General features: G+C 40.2%; 1 protein-coding gene across 4 annotated transcripts in view; it reads left to right on the top strand.

Moving 5' to 3' along the window:
* The window catches only part of PLD1 (phospholipase D1), a 217,957-nt gene extending 193,313 nt beyond the window's left edge, over positions 1-24,644 (top strand). For 2 of the 4 annotated variants that reach the window (XM_067034017.1, XM_067034016.1), the window contains 4 exons: positions 949-1,083; positions 8,704-8,857; positions 17,826-17,943; positions 19,566-24,644. In XM_067034017.1, coding sequence (XP_066890118.1) covers positions 949-1,083; positions 8,704-8,857; positions 17,826-17,943; positions 19,566-19,790 — 632 coding nt within the window. In that variant the 3' untranslated portion in view covers positions 19,791-24,644. The remainder of the gene's footprint in view (positions 1-948; positions 1,084-8,703; positions 8,858-17,825; positions 17,944-19,565) is intronic. The other 2 variants (XM_067034015.1, XM_067034014.1) reach the window with 1 other exon arrangement.
* The last annotated feature ends 2,731 nt before the right edge of the window (positions 24,645-27,375 follow it).

Raw genomic sequence — 27,375 nt, 5'->3', positions numbered from 1 at the left:
CTTCAGTAAATGAAACATGAACTACCATTGGTTCTATTAGTATGCTTCAGATTCTTTTAAAAAATTTATGTTCTCTTTCTATAAGAATCTAAGATGGTTTGGTTCCACTCCATTTATTCTTAGTATCAGACTTTGCTTATCCAGGGCGATTGCTATGTGGGAGAGGGACCATAAAATCTCATGACTAACACTCATGCCAGGATAATGAATATGGGTTGGTTTGATATGGAATGCATTTCTTCTTATCACATAAATGACCCTCACATGATGAGAGGACAACATTTTAAAGTACAAACCTAGTACTGCTTGCTCTGAAGAAAATTCTCCGAAGTCAAATGTCCTTAGGATTCTTTCCTAATTTTAGTGATTTAGGAGGAGTGTTATTTAATTGCCAACACTCTTACTTACCCAAAGTCTGCAAAATTTATCTGCTGTTTTGCGCTGGATATGCTGCAAAGTGTTTGTACATCAGGTAGTTTGGGCTCACATCTTGCATCTGATTTAAACAGCGGCAGGTGTCAACCAAGACAGATGCAAATGTCACACTGAAATCTTGGGTTATCTACTGCAGCTATACTTTATCACTCTTCAGTAGTTGCTCACCAAATCATTAAAATAAAATGTTCATATTTGAATTTATCTTTGGATTACCTCGGCATAAGGAATTCTTAGAAATCACTTCAGTATGATATTTTTAAATTGTATCTCCATTCATATTAATAATATAAAACTCTTCAGAAAGCAAAAATAGATCCTAGATGTATTCTGAAATTATACACACACACATACACATACACACACACACACGCGCGCACACACATACATATATTTTACAATCTATTCTTAACCTGTTTATGTGGTATATTTGTTTTGAAAGACAGTAAAATTTAAGGTGCCATTATTGAGCTTGGTCATATTAATTTTAGTGATTTCTTATTTAATTTACAGTCGGCAATCAGTGGATAAATTACATATCCTTCTGTGGTCTTAGAACACACGCAGAGCTTGAAGGAAACCTAGTCACTGAGCTTGTCTATGTCCACAGCAAGTTGCTAATTGCTGATGACAACACTGTTATTATTGGTAAGTACTTGGTCTCTAATTGTATTCCTTGTTAGTTGACTTACCTCATGCAACAATCTTTCTTTTTATTCCTCTACAGCTTCCTTTGCAGTTGAAAGGGACAATCACACAGTTATGTAAAACATTTCCGAAGCAATCTTTCTTGCTTATGTCCTGTCTAATCCCTGCTTTTATCTATGAAGTAACAGAGGCACGGAACAATCAAATGGCCATCGTGTAAATTACAGTGTCCAGAGACATCAATTTAAGCCAGCAGTGCAATAGTCAGTCTGCTCTCATTAATTCTTTATTATTCCCTTATTTTTATTTTGAATCCAAGTACCTAGATTTCTGGGCTTGGAAGGAGCCCAGAACTCTTGTGGGGAGAAATGTGTCACAAATGAGTACCTTGTGGTGATTTGTACGTGCGCACATCACACCCACCTAAGCATTACCACAGATCTGAAGTTTTGCAAGAGTTAGGATCGGAAGGATATTAAAATATTGCTGCCTCTGTGCTTACCATTTTTTCCCTGGAGTCAATGTTTTGGATGTTATTAATCAGAGTGCAGAGCAGACCAGCTTTCTTGGGGGTGGGAGTGAGGTGGAAATTGTATAGTAATGATATGATGTAGTCCTAGGCTAAGGTCTGCAGTCTGTTCCTGCAGTCCTTGCCCCACTGACAGATTCGGGAGAGTTACTGGTTGTACATTCTACCCAGATTAGATCTTGACCAGAGGGGTGGGTTTGCAGCTTCATTCTTGTATACACCTGAAAAGCTTCATTTTCCCACCTTTGAATTGGTTTGCCTTCTAATATCATGTTACACGAATACTGAAAGGCCAGGAGGAGAAATAGAGTATTAATAACCAGTCAGATAAATGAATTGACAAGGGTGGGGGGATGTTACTTAGAGATATGCTGTGTCCCACTATTGGAAATTCCACTCATCCATTTTAAATAAAGTGTAGTTTCTCAGCTATAATAAGATACTTAACTATTCTTTAAGAAATTAAGTGTCATGGGGTGTTTCGAAAAATTTTGGCAGTAAATATGCCTTTTCCATGTCTATCCTCCACTGAGAAAAGAAAAAAAAATCTCATACCTAGGAGTAATGGGACTGTCTTGTCTGGAAGAAGATTTGAAAAGAAAAAGTAGTTCAGAAGCCAGAAAATGTATAGACCACAGTGTGGTGATACATATATATGTGTGTGTGTGTATGTGTGTGTGTGTGTGTGTACACATGCACACATTCTTTTAATACTTATTGGGCATTTAAGAAAAATATCTTGTGTCTTCAAGTTCTTGCTCAATAGGGATCAAAGCTCTTTAAGGATTTATTTCCTTCCTTACTTCCCCCAATATACAAGTTTTCTCTTATTTCCCACAAGCTATTCTGGTCTTGCTCTTCAGAAGCCAATCTCAGAATATTTTTATATTAAATTTGGCAATGACAATAAGGAAAGGAAAAATATTGATTTTGCTGAAATGAAAAAACAAACAAAGCCAGATAAAATTCAGTTGATCTCTTCAGAAAGATTTCAGAACTCTTGAAGTAAAAATTGACAGATGTAAATATTTTCCTTTTAAAGGTCATTTTGACCTTCAGCCTGCTTTACTTTACATCAAGTATAAATGCAAAGTAGTTTTCAGTATCTGAGCTAACAGTTAAACAGATTTGTAGAGTTTTTTAGTTGACTTATTTTCTTGAAAGGTCTCTGCCCTCAAAGGCTACAGTTTATTTAGGCTAGCAATAACTGATCCATTTTGCACATCGTTCTTACCGACTTTCTTGAAACTGAAGACGTGGCCTTGGGAGTATGACGAGGTCTCACTTGCTAGTCTTTAGAGGCTGCACTGCTTTTTCTCCTTCCCCAAGGTCAGAACACATTTCCCCCGTGGAAAATCCACAGATACTTTTGTTCTTTTTATCTCAGTGGAAACTCTAGGAGAAGCAGGCGTGTTATTGCTGCTCTCAGATATCTGGCCTGTTTTCATAACACAGACAGAGAACAATGTTCAAAATTCTCAAAGAGGAACCTGAGAAGTTAGAGTGACAATATTTTACAGGTGTTAAGCAAGTAGCTGAGAGCTTAAAAGGAATTAAAGTAACCAGTGATTAAGTTTTCTAACATGGCAGACTTATGCCAGAATTATTGAATAATTAATGTAAGAAAAATGACTAATGCTTTATCCTCATTTTTTTTCCTCACAAGGAAATACTTGGTTTCTCACATTGAGATCTCTTTTATGTGTACCTTTAATTACCTCTCACCCCCAGTGGCCCTGTTGGTCCCGAAATCTGTGACCAAGTCCAGTTTTCTAATTCGTCTTACTGGCACTTAACAGAACTAACATTTATTTGCTTTCCTAAACAAAACAAGGCTATCCTTAAAGTCTATCCTGTTGACTAAGTGAAACTATGTTTTTTAGTATTCACTAATCCATTGCACAACACAATAGGGAGATACAAAACATGATCACACAGTGCCACTGCCTTACACAGCTCATGGGCTACAGGGGAGGCAGGTATTATTTCCACTAAACACCAGAAACCTCGGGATGGATATTGATGAACTGGCGCAAGAAGGTCCAGAGACGGTCAGCGAAGGTGGGTATGTGGGAAACTATGGAGAGAGAATGGATATCACTGCTTAAGGGGCAGGCTCCAGAGCAGCTGTTGAGAGTCTGTAGTTGAAAGACCACCCCAGTAAAGAGCGAGTCCCGTGGGTCTCAACCCTGGCTGCCTTAGGATTGCCTGGTGGCTTTTTTTTTTTTTGGTGGGCTATGCTTTTTTAATTAAGGTATTATATATAGTAAATTGCACAGACCTTAAGTGTACAGCTTAATGAATATTCACATATGTTTACATTCATGTAACCACCACCCAGAACAAGATACAGAATATTTCCATCACTCTGACAGGTGTCTTCCTGTCTCCATTCAGTCAGTCAGCCCCTAAAATATTTTCACTGTCACCACAGAACAATTTTGAACACAGATGAGTTTCAGTTCAGATAAATGAAACTATTATTTAGGGGGAAGATTATTCATGTCTGCAATTTACTTTCAAATAGATTCCCCTTACCCCGAAGATAGTTTAATTGATAGATAAATGGATGGAGTGGTATTAGGGGAAAATATTAATGCCTGGTTCCTGCTTCCAGAAATTCTGACTCATTGGTCTGGTTTGAGACCCAGGCATCAAGGTTTTTTTGCTTTTTGTTTTTATTTTGGCACCAATATCTTTTGAAAGCTTCCTAGGTGATGCTGCTGTGTAGTCAAGCTGAGAACTCCCAAACTGGAGGCACAGGAAACACAAGTGGGTAGAAAGTACTGAGTAGCCCACTGAGGCTCAATTGAAGAATCAGTTTTCCTTTAAAACAAATAAGCTAAAACAGGGTAGAGTTTGTGTGTTAGTTGTCTATTACTGCTGTAACAAATGACCACAAACTTACTGGCTTAAATCAGCACAAATTTATTATCTAACCATTCTGTAGGTGAGAAGTTCAGCATGGGTCTCACTGGGCTAAAATCAGGGTATCAGCAGGGCTGTGTTCCCTTCTGGAGGCTCTAAAGATGAATCCATTTCCTTGCCTTTTCCAGCTTCTCCAGGCTGCCCACATTCCTTGGTTCATGGCTCCCTTCCTCCATCTTTGAAGGCAGCAGTGTTAGATCTCTCTGAAAGTTCTCAAAGCGTCAACCCATTCTTCTGTAACCACATCTCTCTCTGAATCCCCTTTACTTTTAAAGACTCTTGTGATTATACTGGGTCCACCTGAATAATCCTGGATAATCTCCTTATTTTTAAGGTCAGCTGATTAGCACCCTTAATTCCACCTCCACCAGCAGCTTTAATTCCCCTTTGCCATGTAATATAACATATTCACAGGCTTTGGGAATTAGGACATGGGCATCTTTGGGAGCCATTATTCTGCCTACCACAGAAGAATTCACAATTTCTGAAACAGGACATTTTAAAAAAGCAAAACCACAAAGGAAATGACAGATAAGTCCAACTGCATTAAAATTCAGAACTTTATTCATTAAAAATGCTATAAATAGAATTAAAAGATAAACCACAAACTGAAAAAAGGTATTTGCAGTACAGTTAATATTCAAAACATATAAAGAACTCCTTAAATCAATAAGGAAAGAGAGTATCTGAAGAAATATGGGCAAAGGAATTGTATAGGAACGTCCCCAAAGAGGACATACCTGAGGCCCATAAGCATATGAAGCATGTTCATCCTCATTAATATAATAATGAAACAAAGAACAGGTTTTCAAAATACCAGTTGGCAAAAATTAAAAATTGGACAATCCAAGTATTGACAACACTGAGGGACACCAGGGACTCCACTCTTGCATACAGAGCCCAGGTGAACTCCCACATGTGTACACCAGGAAACATACACAACTATGCAGAACATAATTGTGTATTATAGCAAAACTCTAGAAACAAGCCAAACATCCATCAACAGTAGAGTGAAAAAATAAGTTTGGAGGTGCTCATTCAAGGAAAATAATGCATTACAATTATGCACAGATAAATCCCAAAGACATGATTTTGAATGAAAGAAACAAATCTCCAACTATATGATTCCACTTATACAAATTAAAAATAAGCCAAAAGTAAACTTTTTGGTTTAGGAAAACATCATCAGAGCATGATGAACACAAAATTCTATACAAATTCTCTCTTAGGAAGGGAAGATCTTTCATGGGAAGACAGCTGAGGGCTTCTGGGATGTGGTAATGTTCTGTTTTTCAGCTTGGGTGATAAATTCAGTGATTTTCTTAAATTATTACTTAAGTTGGACTTATAAGTTTTCGTATACTGTTTTCTATTTTGCTATATTATATACTGTTTAAAAAGTTCCTAATAGCGGACTCAGAGAAGGTCATTTTCCAAAAATTATCAAGGCAATGTCCTAATAAACCAAGGAATTGCAGTTACCATAAAAAGTAGTACGTGAATACAGAGCATATTTCTTGTAAACAATTAAAACTCTAAGGACTCATAGAGAGTAAAAGGTCAAAATTCCCCTTATTGTCAGGCTTCCCTGGTGGCGCAGTGGTTGAAAGTCCACCTGCCGATGCAGGGGACACGGGTTTGTGCCCCGGTCCATGCTGCGGAGCAGCTGCGGTGAGCCTGTGCTCCGCAAAAAAAAATTCCCCTTATTGTCTCCCTCTCTTTGCCAGGAGGTACTCACCACTCTTACCCTTCAGTGTGCATCTTTCTAGAGGTCACTTGCCCTTTCTTCTTCCTAGTATGTTCTATAGAAATGGGTTAATACTATACCTGCTGTTCTGAATTTGATTTTCAGAATATGGGAATGTTTAACAACAAGAAGGGAGGTAACATTTACATCTATCAATATCTCATTTTCGGTATCTCATTTATTAAATTCATCTGAAATTTTCTCTTCCCTTTCTTCACATTCCTATTAAGTAGTAGCCAACTCACTTAACCAGTGTGGTTGAGAGTCAGTGCTCTGGGAAACTCCAGATGGGCCCTGGAAGTACAAGAACCACACCCTCTAAGAATTCCAGCTCAGAATGTCAGGAATGCAGTCGTCCCCTGGCAATGGGAGGGAGTCAGAGAGGACTGGTGTGAACGTGTGTGTGTGTGTGTGTGTGTGTGTGTGTGTGTGTGTGTGTGTGTGTGTGTGTGGCTTTCCAGGGGGCTCACATCCCCAGTCTCCCTGACGCTGAAGAGCAGCTATGTCCTCCCAATTCAGCAGCCCCGGCCCGAGAGTGCCCTCTGCTGGGGCCCTGTGGTAGTGATGTCCCAAAGCAGCGCTGTGGAGTCCTTCCTTATTCCTTGCCCCTGACAGTTGATTCACCCAGAGAGGAGGCTTCTCTGATACAAACGCTACATGCCAGCAAGTCTTCCCTACCTATGGCAATGTTCTCTAGTGCAGATATTCTCGAGGTAACAAGTACTGATAATAATGCCAGTAATAATTAGCATTTGTGGGGCAGTTTATAGATCAGTACGTGCTTTCACATGGTCTTACTTAATTTTTACAACAACCCTACAAGGTCTGTATTATGATCTCGATTTATAAAAGAGCAAATTAAAGCTGAGAAAGATTAAATGACTTTGCCCAAATTAATGCTGGGCCACATGTTAAGCCCAAAGACATGGCTACAAATTTTATAGTGTAATTAAAGTGTAAGTGTATGTATAAACGTTGATTTATTGCTAACAAAACAAAGTGTTTCAAAGGTGGGGCCCACCTTACAGCGCTCAAATGGTGCTCCCAACTTTCTGTGAGGTGCTCCATCCCTTCTGTCACCCAGAGTCCCTACGGGACACCGTCCCATCCACAGTTATCATAGAGTTGTGTATTAACTATGTGACCATATTGTAGCAAACGGCAGTAAAGACTTTTCAGGAAGAGCCAGCTTCCTCTCATGTCCAACATCCCACAATCTGGGCTCTGGGTAGGGCTGCTAACACCTTACCCCCGATGGTCCCCATCACAGACGGTAGCCCAAGCTTGTGTTCAACCTCACTCTTCTTCTCCCTGTCTGCAGAAGCAGTGGAGTGTGGGACTAGGGCAAGAGGAGCAAGAAGAAAAAAGAGTCAGGCCCCTTTTGTAGTTTGTAGGACACCTCAAGGATTCAAAAGTGTGGATCCACGGTGATTAATGCAGAAAATGTAGCAAGGTTTTTGAATACACAGCAGAGGAGTGCAGAAAGTGCAGGTTGAACTAATATTCAAATACTTGCCCTTCACATGTGAAAGTCAGCATTCTCAGCTCGTTTGGATTTAAAAATAGAATGGAGGGAAGTTGATACGGAAGCTGTTGGCATGCCACACAAGTGAGGCAAGAGAATGAAAACCCAAAGCCACTAATGATAATCTGTATTTGGGAGTGGACTATATTGCTTGTGAAGGTCCTCTTGTGTTTTGACATTTATAATTATGTGACCATGAGTTAAAGTCTACAGAGTTTGATCCTACGTATGAAACCTTACTGCACTGAGCTGGTAAGTGTTCTTGTTTCTTTGTGTGCCTAATGACTATATCAGTTAGACTCCTTTGAGTCACAAGATAGAAAATTCAGCTAGAAGTATGTGAAACAATAAGGGAAATGTATTACTTCACATAACAGAAAATAAGAAGGTTCTAGGGTTGGCTAGCTCAGTGACTTAAAGACCCAGAGTCTTTCTTCTTTCTGCTCTGCCATGTTCAACTTGTCTATTTGTCACTTGGTTACAAAGTGGCTGCAGCAGCTCCCACAATCATGTTCTCATGCAACCCTTCAAGCCAGAGTATCCAAAGACTGGAAGTGACACCATCTTGTTCTTCTGTCTATTTATAAGAAAGAGAAAAACTTTCTCAGAAGCCCCTGGCAGATTTGCCTTATGTTACATTGATTAGAATCATGACAAGTGCCCATTTCTAAGCCAATCACTGGCAAAAACAATGAAATGATCATGACTGGCCTTAGACTGATCAAGATTTACCCCTGGGTTAGGGAGCACCCTGCCTTCCTAGAGCACACAGCATCTCTTGATACCCGAATAAAATTAGGGGCTTTTTAGCAAGGAAGAATTGAGTCTGGAGGGCAAATGAGTGTCTGCCAGGACAAGAAAATTGTTCAGTTTCACTGTTTCTCCTTATAGGCTCTGCCAACATAAATGACCGAAGCATGCTGGGAAAACGGGACAGTGAAATGGCTGTCATTGTGCAGGACACGGAGACGGTCCCTTCAGTAATGGATGAAAAAGAGTACCAAGCTGGCCAATTTGCCCTAGGACTTCGGCTGCAGTGCTTTCGGTGGGTCTCGGAAGCTGGGTCTCCCTCACATAATCCCGCTGCAGTGGGCAATGGAATCCAGCCCAGCCTCTGGCCCTTAGCACACATGCCATCTCAAGGTTCTTCTTTGTCCAAAACAGCGTGAACCATGCCAGTCGTATACAAAATGGCTCTGTGTGGGGCATAAAAATTTCCTGTTTGAACAGCTTTTATTATTTTTATGTGTAATGGAGAAAACTAGCATTTTAAATCTATTCATTGATTTAGGACCAGGTCAAACCATCTAGTGTCTATTTCATTTTTTTTATAGTGAGTCCATTTTTAGAAATTGAAATAGTTCCAGCGATACAAGGATATGATAAAAATTACTAAAGGAGAAAGCTAGCGACTACTAGTGTTATCTCCCGTTGCGGAGCGCAGGCTCCGGACGCGCAGGCTCAGCGGCCATGACTCATGGGCCCAGCCGCTCCGCGGCATGTGGGATCTTCCCGGACCGGGGCACGAACCGTGTCCCCTGCATCGGCAGGCGGACCCTCAACCACTGCGCCACCAGGGAAGCCCCTGGTGTTAAATTAAATGTGGAAACTTCATTTCTCAGATTTAAGATGACTCCTGACATGGAAGATTCCTGATCTTCTGCAAGAAGATGTGAATTTTAAACAAACCTGTGGTCCAACAGAGAGAGCAGTGGGCTAAGTAGCAGGGGTTGTGTGTCCCTAAATAAGTCCTTCATTCAGTTCAGTGTTACTGAGAACTTTCCTGGGCGGGGCTCTAACTGGCCCCATCCCAGCCCCTGTAGTTCAGTCTCAGTTGTCAGAGTGATCCTTCGAGAAGCTAACTCAGGTCCTGTCACTCCTGTGTTCAACCAATCCTCAGTGCCTTCTTATCTCTCTCTTTTTTTTTTTTTTCCAAATGGCTTCTTATCTATCTCCTTTCCCTCTCCCCCAGCCCACTGAAGACACACTGAGCTCCCCACGGTCTGTGGAACACACCCTGACCACTCTCCCACCTGTAGGCTTTTGCAGGAAGTCCACAATTATAAGATTCTAGAACTATATTGGCCAGGATGGGATTTCAGTGTGGCTGCTCTGGTGAGATAGAGCCAAGTGTCCCTGATTAAGGGTGGTATTTTAAGCTATTTGATGAAAGGCACTGCACAGATACTGTTGTGGTGCTGTTGTTTTAACCCTTCCAGTGTTAATGGTCGCTTCTGAAAACTGGCTCACTTGCAAATGGGCACAAAACCAGCACTTCCCTCCTGCAAATGCTGGTGGCCCTTACCTCCTACCTCACTCCCGACTCTGGCTTTTTTTTCCTAATAAATTTTACAACTAGTTTATTATCCCTTATTTAGCCAATATTCCATCTTTATTGAATAGCATATGTATTAGAGTTAAGCATTTATTTTTTTTTAACATCTTTATTGGAGTATAATTGCTCTACAACGGTGTGTTAGTTTCTGCTGTGTAACAAAGTGTATCAGCTATACATATACATATATCCCCATATCCACTCCCTCTTGTGTCTCCCTCCCTATCCCACCCCTCTAGGAGGTCACAAAGCACAGAGCTGATCTCCCTGTGCTATGCGGCTGCTTCCCACTAGCTATCCACCCTACGTTTGGCTTTTGAGGACCAAGCTTCAGTTCCAGAGACGTCCCTTCTACTCCCTTTGCCGCAGGAGCGCAGCCAATCCATCCCTCAAAATTTGACTGTCAGGGCTTCCCTGGTGGCGCAGTGGTTGAGAGTCCGCCTGCCGGCACAGGGGACACGGGTTCGTGCCCCGGTCTGGGAAGATCCCACATGCTGTGGAGCGCCTGGGCCCATGAGCCATAGCCACTGGGCCTGCGCGGCCGGAGCCTGTGCTCCGCAACTGGAGAGGCCACAACAATGAGAGCCCCGCGTACAGCAAAAAAAATTTGACTGTCAGACCTTCTCACAGTTTTTATTGCTGTATTTATCACCTTTGTTACTAATTGTTTTGTCAGTAAGGTTTTTGTTTTTGTTTTTTTTAGACCATTGATATTTTAATTGGCTTCTAATGTTAATTTGTTTTGTTTAGCAGGGGAGAGTTTAAGATTAGCAGCCCACTGTTAATCAACCCATTGATTGCCTACTGCAGCTCATATAAGGAAACAAATATTTCCTCCTGTAAGCTAGAAATAAATGTCACACCTTTTCAGTTCCATGAGAACTTAAGTATTCTCTTTAAAGGCATAGCCTCCTTTATAACTTTCTAAATGTATAATAATTATAGAGGGAGAGGGTTCTGATTACAATATATTTTTCATTGTAGAAAATTTGGCAAACAGAAAAGCAATAAGGAAATTAAATTTATCTATAATCCCACCACCCAGTGCTAACAATTTTAACATTTGATGTATATCATTCCACTTTTTTTCTATACATAAATATTCACTACTGTATTTCTTTTTTTAAACCTAATTAGGATCTTGCAGTTCTACAAAGTCCTTTATCATTTAAATAATGTTACACGCACTTTTCCATGTCATTGCGTTCTTCTATAACATTTAATGGCTGCATCGTATTACATCGTTTGAGCCCGCCATAATTCCTTAAACCAAAAACTCATTGATGGGCAGATTTTTCGCTGATATAAAAAAGTGGGTATTGTTGGGCTTCCCTGGTGGCGCAGTGGTTGAGAGTCCGCCTGCCGATGCGGGGGACACGGGTTCGTGCCCCGGTCCGGGAAGATCCCACATGCCGTGGAGCGGCTGGGCCCGTGAGCCGTGGCCGCTGAGCCTGCGCGTCCGGAGCCTGTGCTCCGCAGCGAGAGAGGCTGCAGCAGTGAGAGGCCTGCGTACCGCAAAAAAAAAAAAAAAAAAAAAAAAAGTGGGTATTGTTGTAGATAGTATCTTGCTTACCTTCTTAGTTGTTTCCTTAACTAAATCCTAACTATAGGATTTCTAGCCAAAGGAAGTGTGCAATTTCCTTTGCCCTCTGAGTTCTATTATTATCTTTGCCGATTTGTTGGGTTTCAAATGGAGTTTCATTATTTTAATTTGCAATTTGAAGTTTTAAAAATTATTAGCCATTTGTAATTGTTCTTTTGCAAATTGTCTAGACTATTCATGACCTTTGCCCATTTTGTTGGAATGTTTCACTTTCTTTTAATAATTCATCAGTAATTTAAGTACATAAGAGCCTAATTTCTTTCTCCCACTTGTTGCAAAGCTGATTTGCCAATTGCCTTTTAATTATATTTAGAGTATTTGGGGGAACCATCAATTCTTATTAATCAAATCTATCAGTTTTTTTCTTTTCCCCCCTTTTAAAAAATATGCTTAGAATAGCTTCCCCAAGATAAAATATTTACTTATATTTTCTTCTAATGCTCATTTGATTTTAACATTTAACATCTTTTACATTTAACATCTGCAATTTATTTTTAAAAATTTTTTAATAAATTTATCTATTTATTTAGGCTGTGCTGGGTCTTCGTTGCTGCGCGCGGGCTATCTCTACTTGTGGCAAGCGGGGCCACTCTTCGTTGCAGTGCGTGGGCTTCTCGTTGTGGTGGCTTCTCTTGTTGCACAGCACAGGCTCTAGGCACGTGGGCTTCAGTAGCTGTGGCACGTGGGCTTCAGTAGTTGTGGCACGTGGGCTTCAGTAGCTGTGGCTCGCGGGCTCTAGAGCGCAGGCTCAGTAGTTGTGGTGCACGGGCTGCACAGTATGTGGGATCTTCTCGGACCAGGGCTCGAACCCATGTGCCCTGCATTGGCAGGCGGATTCTTAACCACTGCGCCACCAGGGAAGCCAACATCTGCAATTTATTTTAATGTAAGAAATGAGGTAGGGACTCTAACTCTTTTTCCCAGGCAAACTAACTGATCCAGAACTGCATGACTGCAGTACTCATTGCCTCTCTAACCTGCAGTGCCTCTTTATGGTGCACCGAATTGCCACACATCCTGACCTATCTGTACTCTCTGCTACTTCCTATTGAAAGTCTGTTGACTTGCATGCCATTATGATACCAGTTTAATTATTGTAGCTGTGCACTTTAATACTACTTCCTACCATACCACTTCCCCAAATTAGTATTCTTTTCCAGAATAATCTTGGCTACTCTTATTCATTCTTCCACACGAACATTAAAATTGTTTACTCAAGTTCCCTCACTAGTTTTTTGATCAGGACTACAGTATTTTTATAGATTAATATATAAAGAGTTGATGTCTTTATAATATTGAGCCATCCTATTGAAGAACAAGGTATGGACTTCAATTTATTCACTTTTTTTGTTCTTCAATAAAGCTCTAGGGTTTTCATTATTGGAAGCAGAATTTGTTCTTCAGTGATCATTGAAGTTTTTTGTTGCTGTTCTTTTGGTTTTATGCTGATCCTATGCATTTCATGCTTAAGTTTATTCCTAGATGCTTTATTTTTCCTGGCAACTTTCAAACTGTCTTGAAGAGGTAGTTGTTCTTGAACAAGCATTTTCACTTTGCCACAATGGCCAACACAAATAATACATTAAAAAGCACCATGAAAACCTTGTGTTGATTTTAGCTCTTTTTATTAGGAAATATTCTCAAAGATAAATGTGACCTAGAGCAGAGCCATTTTCTCCCTTAAAAAAATGCAACTTCGATCCATTTTCCATCTGGGCTATTTTTGAATAGAAATAGAGGCACATTTCGATGTGAAATCAATTCTAAATAGAAGCAACCATCAGGGTACTGCACTAAATGTCACAACTGCATGCCAAACAGTTCATTAAGTCCTAGAAAATTATCCAAACTTTACAGATGTAACCATCACTCAACAGAAACCATTATCCACATAAGTAGAGCTCAGAATCATTTATAGTGATAGACATGAGAAATTGCAAGAACAGAAACAATTTTCTGCAGTTTTCCTACTGTCCCACTGATGCATAAACAACTAAACATTAAATAATTGACGTTATTCACGTCAACATAAAATCAAATTTGTTTTCTCTGAAACCTTACTCCTCTAAAGAACATCCAGAGTACTTCATATTATTTTTACTGTATAAATTTTTATAATTAAAAAACTGACAGGGAAAATAATTTATTACTGAACATTGTCTGTTATAGACTTATTTAAATACTTTTTCTATACACAAGCTCTTAACTGATAACTTAATAGACACATTGCCACACCTCCTGTTCTCATTTAAAGGCAAAGTCATAGAAATATTCTTTCAGCTCTGTTTTCAGTTGGTTAGACGCCACCCACATCAAAGGCTTTACTATAATTGACTTATTGTTATAACTTGCACTGTCCTTCAAATTTGGCACGGTTAAATTTTGCTTTGGTTCTTAAGGAGCGGCAGCATCTAGGTGCAAACATCATCCTTTAGAACCTTTTTGAAAGTTATTCCTATATAGTCTGAGGGAGACATTATTTGAAGTAGAAATAGAATTTTGAGGTTATAAAACTCTAGGAATCCTAGTGAGCCCAGGTGCCAGATCCATTTATTTTAGAAAAATTTTATATAGTAGAAAAAGTGAAGACTAAAACTAAAATGTGAAGCCCTTTTATCCCTATAAGCTGGCTGAGCCTTTTCAGGAGTTGATAATATTGGAGTTGACTGCGGAGAACATACATGGTTAATTGCGTGTGTGTTGGAACAGCCTTTCTTGAAGTACATTTTGCAAATTGTTTGACCCAGGATTGTAAGTCTTAAATTTCTCCTAGTGAAATAATCATAGAAATTCACAAAGTATTATGTATGATGAATAAATTATGTTCATTATAGCATTGTTTATAATAATGGAAAACTGGAAACAACCCAAAAGGTCATAATAAAATAGCTGGTTAGGGCTTCCCTGGTGGCGCAGTGGTTGGGACTCCGCCTGCCGATGCAGGGGACATGGGTTCGTGCCCCGGTCCGGGAAGATCCCACATGCCGTGGAGCGGCTGGGCCCGTGAGCCATGGCCGCTGAGCCTGCATGTCCGGAGCCTGTGCTCCTCAACGGGAGAGGCCACAGCAGTGAGAGGCCCGCGTACCACAAAAAAAAAAAAAAAGAAAAAAGAAAAAAGCTGGTTAAATAAAATTTCACATAATGGGAAATTCTGCAGCCATTAAAAATGATGATGTAAATCTACACATTTAAATACAAAGAGGGTAACAATATTATGACCTCCACCCTGTTAAATCCAATGGTCAATTCTCATCTGAATGTGACTCCGTGGGGTTCCAGGATACCCATCCTCTGGCTTCTCTGCTGCCTCACTGGCTGCTCCTTCTTTCCCCTACTGTTGAGGTGCACTGGTCCTCTTCTCTCTATACTCACTACTTTGGTAAAGTCAGTTAAAGTCACATGGCTTTTTGAGTATACATATGTGGACAATTCTCAAGTGTGTATCTTCAGCCAAACCTCTCCCAAACTCCAGATTCTTTTATCCAGCTGCCTACTTAGCATCACCACTTGTGTATTTAATAGATGTCCCAACAGGTTCAAAACTGAATTCCTGGTCTTCTCCCACTAACTGGCTCTACCCACAGAATTCCGCATCTCGGCTAATGGCAACTACAGTCTTCTGTTTGCTCAAGGCATAGCCCTTTTAGTCATCCTGATACCTCACTTTTTCTCACACCCTGTGTCCACTGGATCAGTGAAATCTGATCTCTCCACCTTCCTCTCCACCACCCAAGCCACCATCATCTCCCAACGAGATCACTGCAGTGACTCCTAACTGACCTCCCTGTTTCAATCCTTGCCCTGCACGGTCTATTCTCAATCAACCAGCCATTTGTTAATATTTAAGTCAGATCCTGTCACTCCTTGCTCCAGTGTCAGCAGTATGTCCCAATTTCATGCAGTGTATAAGCCAAAGTCCTGCTGAGACCCATTTCTCCACTTTTCTTTCTTTCTTTCTTTTTTAAAATAAACTTAGTTAGTTAGTTAGTTAGTTTTGGCTACGTTGGGTCTTGGCTGCTGTGCGCGGGCTTTCTCTAGTTGCAACGAGCAGGGGCTACTCTCCGTTGCGGTGCACAGGCTTCTCATTGCAGTGGCTTCTCTTGTTGCGGATCGCGGACTCTAGGCATGCTGGCTTCAGTAGTTGCGGCACACGGGCTCAGGAGTTGTGACTCACGGGCTCTAGAGCGCAGGCGCAGTATTAGTGGCACACGGGCTTAGTTGTTCTGCGGCATGTAGGATCTTTCCAGACCAGGGATCGAACCCATGTCCCCTGCATTGGCAGGCAGATTCTTAACCACTGTGCCACCAGGGAAGTCTCCCCACTTTTATTTCCAATGTAGCACAAGCCTTTTTGGTATTCCTTGAACCTATCAGGCATGTGAGAAAAGAGCTTTGGACTCAGTTTCAATTCTAGCTCTATTAATAGAATGCCTCCAACCTTTTGTTTCCCATTTGCAAAATGGGAATCCTGTACCATCTACCTCCCAGGATTAAGGTGGAAGTGCTTTTTATCACTCAGGCTTTACGTAAGTCCCAGCGCTTTTATAATTTTCACATATGACCTCTAAAACTTGTCTTGCTTTGCTTGAGAATTTCTTATTATTTCTAGTCCTCTGTTTATATTTGATCAATTCAAACAATCTACTGTATGGCTTCTTTTATGCCAGGTACTCTGGGGATATGAGAATAGCCAGGTCATGTTCTCTTAAAGAATTTACATGCTAAAAGTGGGAGATGGGCCTATGAAAAGCAAAAAGTGCATGAAGTATTGCAGGTGCTCTGATAAAAACAAAGCACAGATGAAGCACAGTGAGGGGGACAAAGGAAGAAAGTTCAGATCTCTCAGGATCGACGGGGAGAAATGGGAGAAAGGAGAAAGGGAGCCATACAAAGTTTTATAGAGGTGACCTTGTACTGAATCCTGAAAGATGGTAGGTAAAGTTAGGCAAACAGGTAGGGGAGGGAAAAGCCTCCCCGACTACTCCCATCTCACACTCTTAAAGCACACCTGGTATTTACCACATTTTAATTAATTCCTTTTGAGGGTGATTCTTTATTCATTGTTGATCTCACCCACCAAGTATAACTGCACCCAGAGAGGCTCCGTGTCTTTCGTATTCATTTCTGTACCCTAGAGTTCAGCATAGTTCTTGGCCCAAGGGAGGGAAGAAGGAAGGAAGGAAGGAAGGGAGGAAGGAAGGGAGGAAGGGGTGGGGAGGGAGGAAGAAAAGTCAAGTCTTGGTTAAGAGCACAGGTTTGGGAGTCAGGTGGTCCTGGTTGGAGTCCCAGATATACAATTTGCTAGCTGTATGACCTTGAAAGAGTTACTTGACCTCTCTGTGCCTTAGTTCCCTTTTTTTTTAACCTGTTGATCTATTTATTTATTTATTTATTTGGTTGCACTGGGTCTTGTTGCAGCAGGTGGGCTCCTTAGTTGTGGCTCGTGGGCTCCTTCGTTGTGGCATGTGGACTCTTAGTTGCAGCATGCATATGGGATCTAGTTCCCGGACCAAGGATCAAACCCAGGCCCCCTGCATTGGAAGCTCGAAGTCTTAACCACTGTGCCACCAGGGAAGTCCCCTTAATTCCCTTTTCAGTAAAAGGAAAATAATAATACTTGCTTCTTTTGTTTTTACTGTTTTTTTACATTTTTTTTTAATAGCTGCTTCTTCATAAGACTGTTGAGGATTTACTGAGATCGTTTTTGGAAAGGCTCAGCACGTTGAAAGGCACATGCTTTGAATACTAATCCTATCTTCCAAGGTTCTCACCCTCTTTGGCCAAATTACAAGAACTCTCTTAGAGCAAAATGAAGGTGTTTCTCTGTCCAACAGTTAAAACTTTCAAACATCATAACAACTTAAGTTTTTCTGTTTTGTTTTGTTTTGTTTTGCAACTTGGCTTTATTTTATATAGACACATAGACACACACTTAGTCTTAATGGCTTCCTTTGATTTCTTTTTAAAAAAAGGACTTCTGTGGTTGAGTGTCTGAATTGCTGTACCATTAGAAACAGTGCCTGCAGCAAACTGCTTTGTCTCAGTTACTCATTTTGGAGGACACTTGTATTTCAGGGTTGTCCTTGGCTATCTTTCTGACCCTAGTGAAGACATTCAGGATCCAGTGAGTGACAAATTCTTCAAGGAGGTGTGGGTTTCAACGGCAGCTCGAAATGCTACAATTTATGATAAGGTGAGGTTCACATATCCTGCTCCTCTTTTAATTGAATCACGTCACAAAAGCACATAATTATTTCTGCATATTATTGGTACAGAGTATTCTTAATGAGTGTAAAAAACCAATACACCTCCAAGTTGTAATAAAATAATTCTTGGTAGACATTAAAAAAACAGAGTCAAAAAGAGCCATGGATTATTGTCTAGAAGAGACTTTAGTGGCATTCTGGTCTCAGATTCCAGAATCCCATCATAAGCATCCTTAGCAGGTGGTTACCCAGCCTTTATACATGTCTAGTGACAAAGAGAAAAGAGGCAGATGGGGTGAAAAAATGAGTCAGACTTGGGTTCAGCCCAGCTCACACAGTTGCTGGCGATATAACTATGTGTATAGTAATTTGATGTTCCAAGCCTTCCTTTCTTTCCTCTCCTATAAGTTGGGAGAAACATTCACTAGGTGGTCGTGAGGATAAAGAACAGTCTATTAAATGTATTTAGCACATAGTACATATAGTACATGGTGTCCATCCTAATGATGAAGCTTATTAATAATGAGAAACTTCCTCATTTGGACAGCTTTAATTTTGGAAAGGTGTTTTAAAACCAACTTCGTTTGTTAGGGAGGCCAAATGCATCTTCTGGTAAGTTCCATCCATTGATGATGATAAAGAGTGTACAAGATTTGAGTGGGCCTCTCACCCGACACTGAAACAGGTTACATCATGAAGTAGCCAGCATTCCATCATAGAAAGTACTCAAGCTGAGTTCCACTGACCATCTATCATAAACTGGGTGAGAGTGCATTCTTCTTCTGACTTCCAGAGTCCCCTCAGCACAGAAAATTCATCATTTCTAATGAAACATGACAACTATCTACATAGCCTTATTTCATACTGAGGCCTCAAGGCCATGATCAAATAGGTTGTGCGCATGGAGTCTTTTCAAATGTAATCTTTAAAATGCAGGGCACAGCCTAGTTTGGATCCTGGATTGGGAGGAATAACAGCTATAGAAGACATTTTGGGAATAATCGGATAAATCTGAATATGGACCATATCTTAAATAACATAGAATTGATTTTCTGAGGTGTGAGAATTGTATTGTGGTTATATAGGCACATGTCCTTATTCTTAAGAAATACATGCTGAAATATTGAGGTGTGAAGTGTTATGATGTGTGAAACTTATTTTCAGTTAGCAAAATACATGTATAATTGATAACTTTAAGTACAGGTACAGATATGAACATTTTTCAAAATTAAAAAGTTAGGGAAAATATAATACACAATTTTCCTTTTAGACCAGAACCTCCAGTGAAATTCAGGGGTGATTATTATCCAAAAAGTAAGGTATCACCCATGAAACTCCTTACCACTAGCTTGACTTTATCCTGAGGTCAATCACTTATGTAGATCAGATATAGGATCTGTGTTGTTTTTTATTTTTTGATAGAAGCAAATCTAGCACTCTCTTTGTAGCAAACAAAAGAAGAAGCCCTTCTTTTGTTTCAGGTCTGCACTGTAACATAAAACTAATATGTGTTTCCTAAAACAAAGCTTTTTGTCCGTCGGAATGAGTATTTTCAGTAAAGAGGATATGCTTTCTTTTAAACCTATCACTCAATTTCCTATTTAATCAGGTGTTCCGGTGCCTTCCCAATGACGAAGTACACAATTTAACTCAGCTGAGAGACTTCATAAGCAAGCCCATCTTAGCAAAGGAAGATCCCATTAGAGCTGAGGAAGAACTGAAAAAGATCCGTGGGTTCTTGGTACAATTCCCCTTTTATTTCCTGTCTGAAGAAAACCTACTGCCTTCTGTTGGAACCAAAGAAGCCATAGTGCCCACCGAGGTTTGGACTTAAGAGTCATACTTGTTTGCAACTCAAAGACTTCCACCCTGAAGAGTACATGTCACTCAGTGACTTTCTGGAGACCTAACAGCCAAAGCCGGACCCAGCGCACTCTTGTATCCAATACTTGGACCCTTTGGGTTGGCTGGGAACGGCTGTAGTCATACTGATATAAGGACAGTGAACATCAGCAGGGCTTTATAATTCCTCCTGTCTATCCCTGTGAAGAAAGGACTGTATTCTTAGGTAGCATATACCCAACAGCTTAAACACATACTAAAATTCCATGATGTATACCAAACTGCATTTTCTTTGCTAACAAAAATTCACCTGTCACTGTGATCTACTTTGCCAAAAGTTGTCTGAACCTCCTTATTCTTCTCTGACCCTCACTTATGCAGTTGATGTCTGCTGGGTCTGCCTTCATCTCATAGTCCATACAGGCTCTGTTTGAGGTATTGTTTATTGCTGGAAGATGTTGTGATGCTGCTTCAAGGTTAGTTAAGGTTACATGGGATGCTTCTGCTTCTGCCCATCTGGTCCTGGAGAAGAGTCGTGTGCCCCCAACCAAGGGTGTGGTCCGTATTCCTTTCCAGTGACTGAAAGGACAGGACCGACCTTAGTCTACACAGCAGCCCGTGTTAGGCACCTCTGATAACATTGACAGCAAGTATGTTGACACCACAGATCAACAGGAAGGAATCAAATTCGGTTATTAAGGCAGAGATTTCACTTTGCCTCCAAAGGCATGGACAAGATGTGTCCTTTTGATAGGGCCCACCCTATCAGATTTGAAAACGTGTAGGATATTTGATTACACAGCAACCGATAAAACTCAAAGACACAGCATGCAGCCTTCAGCAATCTTCAACCTTTTGGCGGGAATCTGATCCAGATAAGAAAAGAAGATTTCTTATAGTCCTGTAAAATTTCCTGTCATCCTTAGCTGCTGGATTGATTGAAATTTGAGTTTCTACATTTCAAAATCAAACCAGTGAATACAACTTGTCTTTCAAGAGAATCAGGGGCTTCATAACTCATGCCAAGTTAATGAGTATGAGCCTAATCTTATTTGACATTCAGCTCGCCAGCTATGTTACCTTCTTTAAGAAAAATTGTTTGCAAAATACATACAACTTCACTTGGTTATTAAATATACATTAACATTCCACCAGGGTTCCAAAGAGATTAGGATTATTTTTTAATTCACATTATCCTAGTCTGTGAATTGTTCTGGAAACCCATTTCTCCTTTTTGGATGTTAGTGTACATACCCTTTGGTACCCCATAGCTCTAATTTTATTAAGCAGAACTATTCTTACAACCTAAAGAACTAATGTGGGTTCCCAACAGGCCTGAAGCCATAAGACATGGTGTAGGTGCAATGATTACACCTCTTTGGATTACCTGGACAGAATCTCATCCAAAAGAGTAAGGACCCAATCCCTATTTTCCTAGAACTGATAGTCCAGTGGAAAAGGTTAAACAGGAGCACAAAGTCAGTGAACTAGGTTAGTAGGAGAGAGACAGTGTCACACCCAGGAGGGTTTTACAAATGAGGTGGGACTATGGAACCAACAATGGAAATGAATATGCTTTTATGGTGGCTGAAGATAGTAAAATGGCTTCATTCTATAGCAGTTATAAATAAGACATTTGCTATTTATGAAGTTTAGATTGGCATTTAAAGTGTTGAGTGTATGTGGAATACCTAAGGATTTTTCATGTTTTCTTTTTAAAGTTTTTAAAAATGTAGAACAGTCAACAAACTGGCTCTTGAAAGGGCCCTTTCTCTTAAAAAAAAAAAAGTCACTTAATCCAACCTCTGCCCATTTTATAGCTGAGGAAACTAAGACCCAGGTTAGTTGAAGGACTCACTGAAGTTTACCCATTAGGACCAGTGACATTGCTGGTCCATTACTGGCCTCTCCTTTCACTCATCACAGCCCCAAAAAAGAGGAGATGCAGTAAATAGATTTCAGACAGGATGTCTCTAAGCTATTTTGAACCCTGTGATATTATGTATTTATGTGCTTGTCTGTCTCCCCCTACTAGAATGTAAGCTCCATTGGGCAGGGACTTTCCTGTGTTTTGTTCATAGTGTATCCCCCAAGCCTGAAACAGTGCCTGGCTCATAGGAGGTGCTCAGTATGTGTTTGTTGGATGAATAAAGGAAGTGGAGGAGAGAGCTAATGAAATGAAAAACTTATGGAGTCTCGGACAAGAAATCTTCCTGCTGTTGCTAAAGAAACTGTTAGCAAGTTTCTTTTCTACTGCATCCTCTTAAAGGCAAGATGTTCATCTGCAAAGAGAGGGACTGCAAGATTTATTTGGGTGGATTTTATGGAAAATTCAGTGCCATAATTCCCTGCTTTGCAGTAGCAGTTTACATAGTGCAGCATTCTGCAAAAATTGCATGGGCTGTGGACACAGGATATACCATATGGCCTAATTACCCATCATTCTCTGACACCATTACTACCTAATAGAAGTTCAAATAAATTATCTTTAACATTGCAATGTCTGATATAAACATTAAAATGTATGTGATTCTGTCTTGAAAAGCTATTATGAACCTGTTCAACATTTTAAATTGACTGTAATCTTTTGAAATGCCTATAAGTGCTGTACCTGACACTCTGATAATCTCTGTAATAAGTTTTGCTTTCTAGAAGGAAAAATTCTATGATTATAAGAAGTGACGAATAGAAAGTGGTCATGGCCTATTAAAGCTATTCAGATTGGCCAAGCTTAGTGGTTGGAGGATACTGAACACAGCAGGTTGGGTTCAGGCATTTGCTCTGGAGCAAGTGTCCACTCAGGGACTCACCCTCCACGGGGGTGGCCTTCATTCTCAGCTGTAATGCATCACAGAGAGCTGGTCATTAGATAATTGAGTGACATATTGTAAAACAAAACATTGGTTTTATTTTAATAGCATGTTTGGAAGAATTTGTCTCTAGGTAGTCAAAACCAGAAGCAGTTAATCTCTTATGTAATAACTTGGGAAATTGTAACATATCGTGAATTAACAGTCATCCAGATGAAGGCAGTAAGCCAGAAAGTCTTTTTGCAGATATAAGACGACAGGCAGAACAGATTTTATAGACATCATGGAGATCCTGCACGTCTTTCTGCCCCTCCTCATTCCTTATTCCTTCAACCTCTTTCCCCAACCAGAGCCCTTCCATATTATGGAAAACATTTTAGAGGACAAGGAAAAGCTTTCTGGGAAAAAACAACATTAGACATCTAAAGTAAATCTTCAGTTTAACTCACACTTTTAAGTGATTGACAAAATATTATCATTTTTTAACAGAGGTAATGGTTCTTTTTAACATCTCTGATCTGATGTGGCACTTGAGCATTTTCAGATGCCTGTCACCCTCTGGAGAGGGGCTAAAGAGGGCCCTTCATGTCTTCTCCTCCCTCTCAATTCTCCCATGTATGAAAAGTGAGCAAACGCTAAAGGATTTTCAGTGTGCTTAGGAATACAATTTTATTTCCTTGGAAGATCCTCTGAAGTCAATTACTACTGGCAACTTGGAGGTTTAAAATGGGTTCTACCAGGCATAGGCCTTGAGAAATTCTGGAATCTAGAAATTCACTGAAAAAGGAATTCATCGCCATCTATCAAAAAGTTGCAGGTGAAGAATCAATGGATTCGCATTATGTTTAGGGGGAGGCAGATGCCATAATATGATTCCTAATGGCATTTAATTCACATGTGATATATTACTGGCTTTGACTGCAGATTGGAAGGATTCATTAAAGGAAACAAAAATTCTTTGGCTTAATTTATTATAGGTTATTTTCTTTTTTCCTTTATACCAGTATTAAATTTTAACTTAAAAACAAAAAGTAATCAAAGTAAGATAAATGAAAATTTGTCACACTAATCATTTTAAACTTTTAAGTTTTAAAATCAGAGACTGGGATTGCAATGCAACCAAAATGCAGACTTAATTACTCTTTCCTAGTTCTGCTCAACACTAGGAAATGTAACATCATGCTCTCCTAATGTATATTCCACTTGGATTCTTCACATAAAATTGTCTGAGTCAAAGGTACTGATATTCTCCTCAACCATTCTAAAAATTCATACCAAAGTATTACAGTTGGAGCACATGTCTCTGATGCAAAAACCAGATACTTGCTGGTGAACATCCATCCATTCAGAATATTCAGATATTCTGGACAGAGCTCAGGCTCTAGCCTCACCCTTATGGCAGGCTTTGGCAAACTAAGGCTGGGCCTCCTGTTTTTGTAAATAAAGTTTTATTTGAATGTAGCCATGTCCATTTGTTTACATGCCTCATGACCAAATGATCTGCAAATCTGAGAATACTTGCCATCCTTAAGAAACGTTTACTGATCCTTCCTCTAGAGAGAGCAAAGAATGTACAATTAGGGTACCTCAACCAGACAGATTTGGGTGAGTTCTAATCTCTTCCATAAGCAAGGTTTTCAACTCTCCATATCCCAGAGCCCAGCATTCTACAACAGATTTATTCTAACAAGGTCAAGTCCCTTCAAGAATGAAAAATCACATGTTGTTTTGTTCTGAGTTTTTGTCAACTAAAGTAGTCTTCTCCCAGCTGAGCACTCATATGGAAGTGTGGTTGATAATGTTTGTAACCAAAGTGTTAAATTAGGATAGATAGGCCTCACGATTTGTATTCAGAATGACAATTGTGAACTCAAGAAACTCAGTCTCCCTGGATTTTCCTTCTTTGAAGCCTTGGAAATGATACGTGTATCCATTCTCTGCCTCACAGTCAATGCTTTTGATGCCAAGTCCCTTAACTGCTTTTATAAATGTAAATATTCATTAATTAAACAATTAAAAATGTGAAATTGGCCGTATCCCTCTACTTGAAAAGAAGATTCTTCATTCTGTGGATGGGGTTTTTAGAGCCAGCGCAATGTAGGTCTGAGCTTGAGACAGTAACCTGTGCCTTTGGAGCAGGTGTCAGAGCCCCAGCGTCCCCTGCTTCCCCCAGTGTTCTCACAAACGTCATGCACACATCTCAGCAGCACCCAGAAAGAGAAAGAAACAGAAGTCCCCTTTTGCCCCCTCCTCCACCGGTCACTACCTATTCCCTGAAAGGCAATCACTTTCCCCAGTTCTTGAAACAGAGATTAGTTTTGCTTATTTTTGTATCCCACTGGCTTTTTCAACAAGGACACTCTCAGCCTTTATCTCAACTAGGCATCTCTGAAGCTTTCTTTGTCTTCCAGGTGGCTCCTTATGTTTGTAGAATCGTTGGTGGGCTCTCCATTTCACTTCTTCAAGATCTGCCTTGTTCTTCTCATTCTACTCAATGCTCAGGTGATCCCATCGACTCCCATGGCTTCACTGCCATCTCTGTGCTCACCTGCAGCCCAGGTCTCTCTCCTAAGCTCCAGACACATTAGATGTCTGAGCAATAGAGATCTCTACTTGCTTTTCCTACATGCACCTCCAAGTCAACAATACATCCTGTCCAAAATGGCAGCCATCACCAGCACTCTCCAATGCTTCTTCTGTTGTTCCCCGTATTAGAGGACAGCCCCACTATCCACCAAATATTATCCAAATCGGAGAGAGAATCATCATCCTCTATTCCTCCCTTTCTCTCACCTCCCCAACTTCCAGTCAGCCACCAAGTCTGCTAGTTCCCCAACTAAATGTCTCCCAGGTCCTGTCACTTATTTCTCTTCCTAATGCTACTTCCTACTTGACCTTGTTCACCATCACCTCATCTGGATTAACTAGTCTCACTGTCAGGTCTGGTCCCTCCCAAATGCATTCACTACAATTAGAGATAATTTTTAAGCACAGATCTGATCATGTCTCTTCTAGCTTAAATCCCTTTAAGAGCTTTTGTTTTCAGGGTAAAGTCCTCATAAGGTTTTATAAGGCTCTTTATGGACCCACACCTCCTTATCTATCCATCTGAATCACTCCCAGTTTGCCACTCTTCTTTTCAGCAATAAAGGATCTTTATCCACAAATTTCCATTTCTCGTTGGTTAAATATTGGCCCTGGGGGAGTCAAATCCCCGGCACTTCTGGAACTTCCCTACACAAGGACTCAGCAAGCTGCTGTGGGTCCGAGAGAGCTGGTGCAGAGACAGAGAGAAGCCCATCAGGGGCAAAGCTGTAGCTTGGGGAAGTGCCCTCTGCAGGTACAGTTGAGCTCAGAGGTGGGTGGACAGCCTGTGTGATGGGGCATCAACAACACCCCGTAGAATGGGCCTGTGATTTTTCTTTTTCACGATGTAGTAATTCTTATTCTAGAAGCATATAATTTGTTTTTTGTTTTCTTTTACATTTTTATTGGAGTATAAATGCTTTACAGTATTGTGTTAGTTTCTGCTGTACAACAAAGTGAGTCAGCTATATGTACACATATATCCCCATATCCCCTCCCTTTTGCTTCTCCCTCCCATCCTCCCTATCCCACCCTTCTAGGTGGTCACAAAGCTCCGAGCTGATCTCCCTGTGCTATGCGGCTGCTTCCCACTAGCTAGCTATTTTACATTTGGTAGTTTATATATGTCCATGCCACTCTCTCACTTCATCCCAGCTTCCCCTTCCCCCTATGCCCTCAAGTCTGTTCTCTACGTCTGTGTCTTTATTCCTGCCCTGCCACTAGGTTCATCAGTACTGCTTTTTAAACTTCCATATATATGCATTAGCATGTGGTATTTGTTTTTCTCTTTTTGACTTACTTCACTCTGTATGACAGATTCTAGGTCCTTCAACCTCACTACAAATAAGTTTCATTCCTTTTTATGACTAATATTCCATTGTATATATGTGCCACATCTCCTTTATCCATTCATCTGTCAATGGACACTTAGGTTGCTTCCATGTCCTGGCTATTGTAAATAGAGCTGCAATGAACATTGTGGTACATGACTCTTTTTGAATTATGGTTTTCTCAGGGTATATGCCCAGTAGTGGGATTGCTGGGTCATATGGTAGTTCTATTTTTAGTTTTTTAAGGAACCTCCATACAGTTCTCCATAGTGGCTGTATCAATTTACATTCCCACCAACAGTGCAGGTGGGTTCCCTTTAGAAGAATATAATTTGAAGACGAGGATCTTCTTTCTTCATACTTCACATTGGGCTTGTCACAGTGCATAACGTATTGTTCAGGTTATGTGAAAAGTGACTTGAAAATCTTCCTTTGCTCATAACATGTGAGATTCATTAGGCCAATCTACAAAGCATGGATGAGAACCCAAAGAATTAAGAGCTGTTTTTATGTTAGAGTAGTGGGGTAAGAAGTGGATTTTTAAATTTTTCTTTAGTATTAATAGAGTCTCAACCACTTTTTAAAAATATAAAATATAGTTCAAGCTGTGATAATGGAACCTTTAAACCTCAGATCAAAATCTCATTTAAAGGATAATAGAAAATTAAAGTTAAATAGCTTTTCTCATGATATTTGGCTATTCACTTTCTAGACAGTAGGTCAACAGGTAGGTTTAGAATTGGACCAGATAACTCAGTACACAAACACTTGGTGATTTGTGAGAAACAACAAAAACAGGAGCAGTAGTTATTTTCTGCGCTTCTTTTTCATGAGCGTTCTTCATTCTTAA

Source organism: Kogia breviceps, chromosome 5, assembly GCF_026419965.1.
Source record: "Kogia breviceps isolate mKogBre1 chromosome 5, mKogBre1 haplotype 1, whole genome shotgun sequence".
Lineage (NCBI taxonomy): Eukaryota > Metazoa > Chordata > Mammalia > Artiodactyla > Physeteridae > Kogia > Kogia breviceps.
The sequence above is the reverse complement of the archived record's forward strand: the minus strand, read 5'-3'. Positions and strand labels throughout refer to the sequence as shown.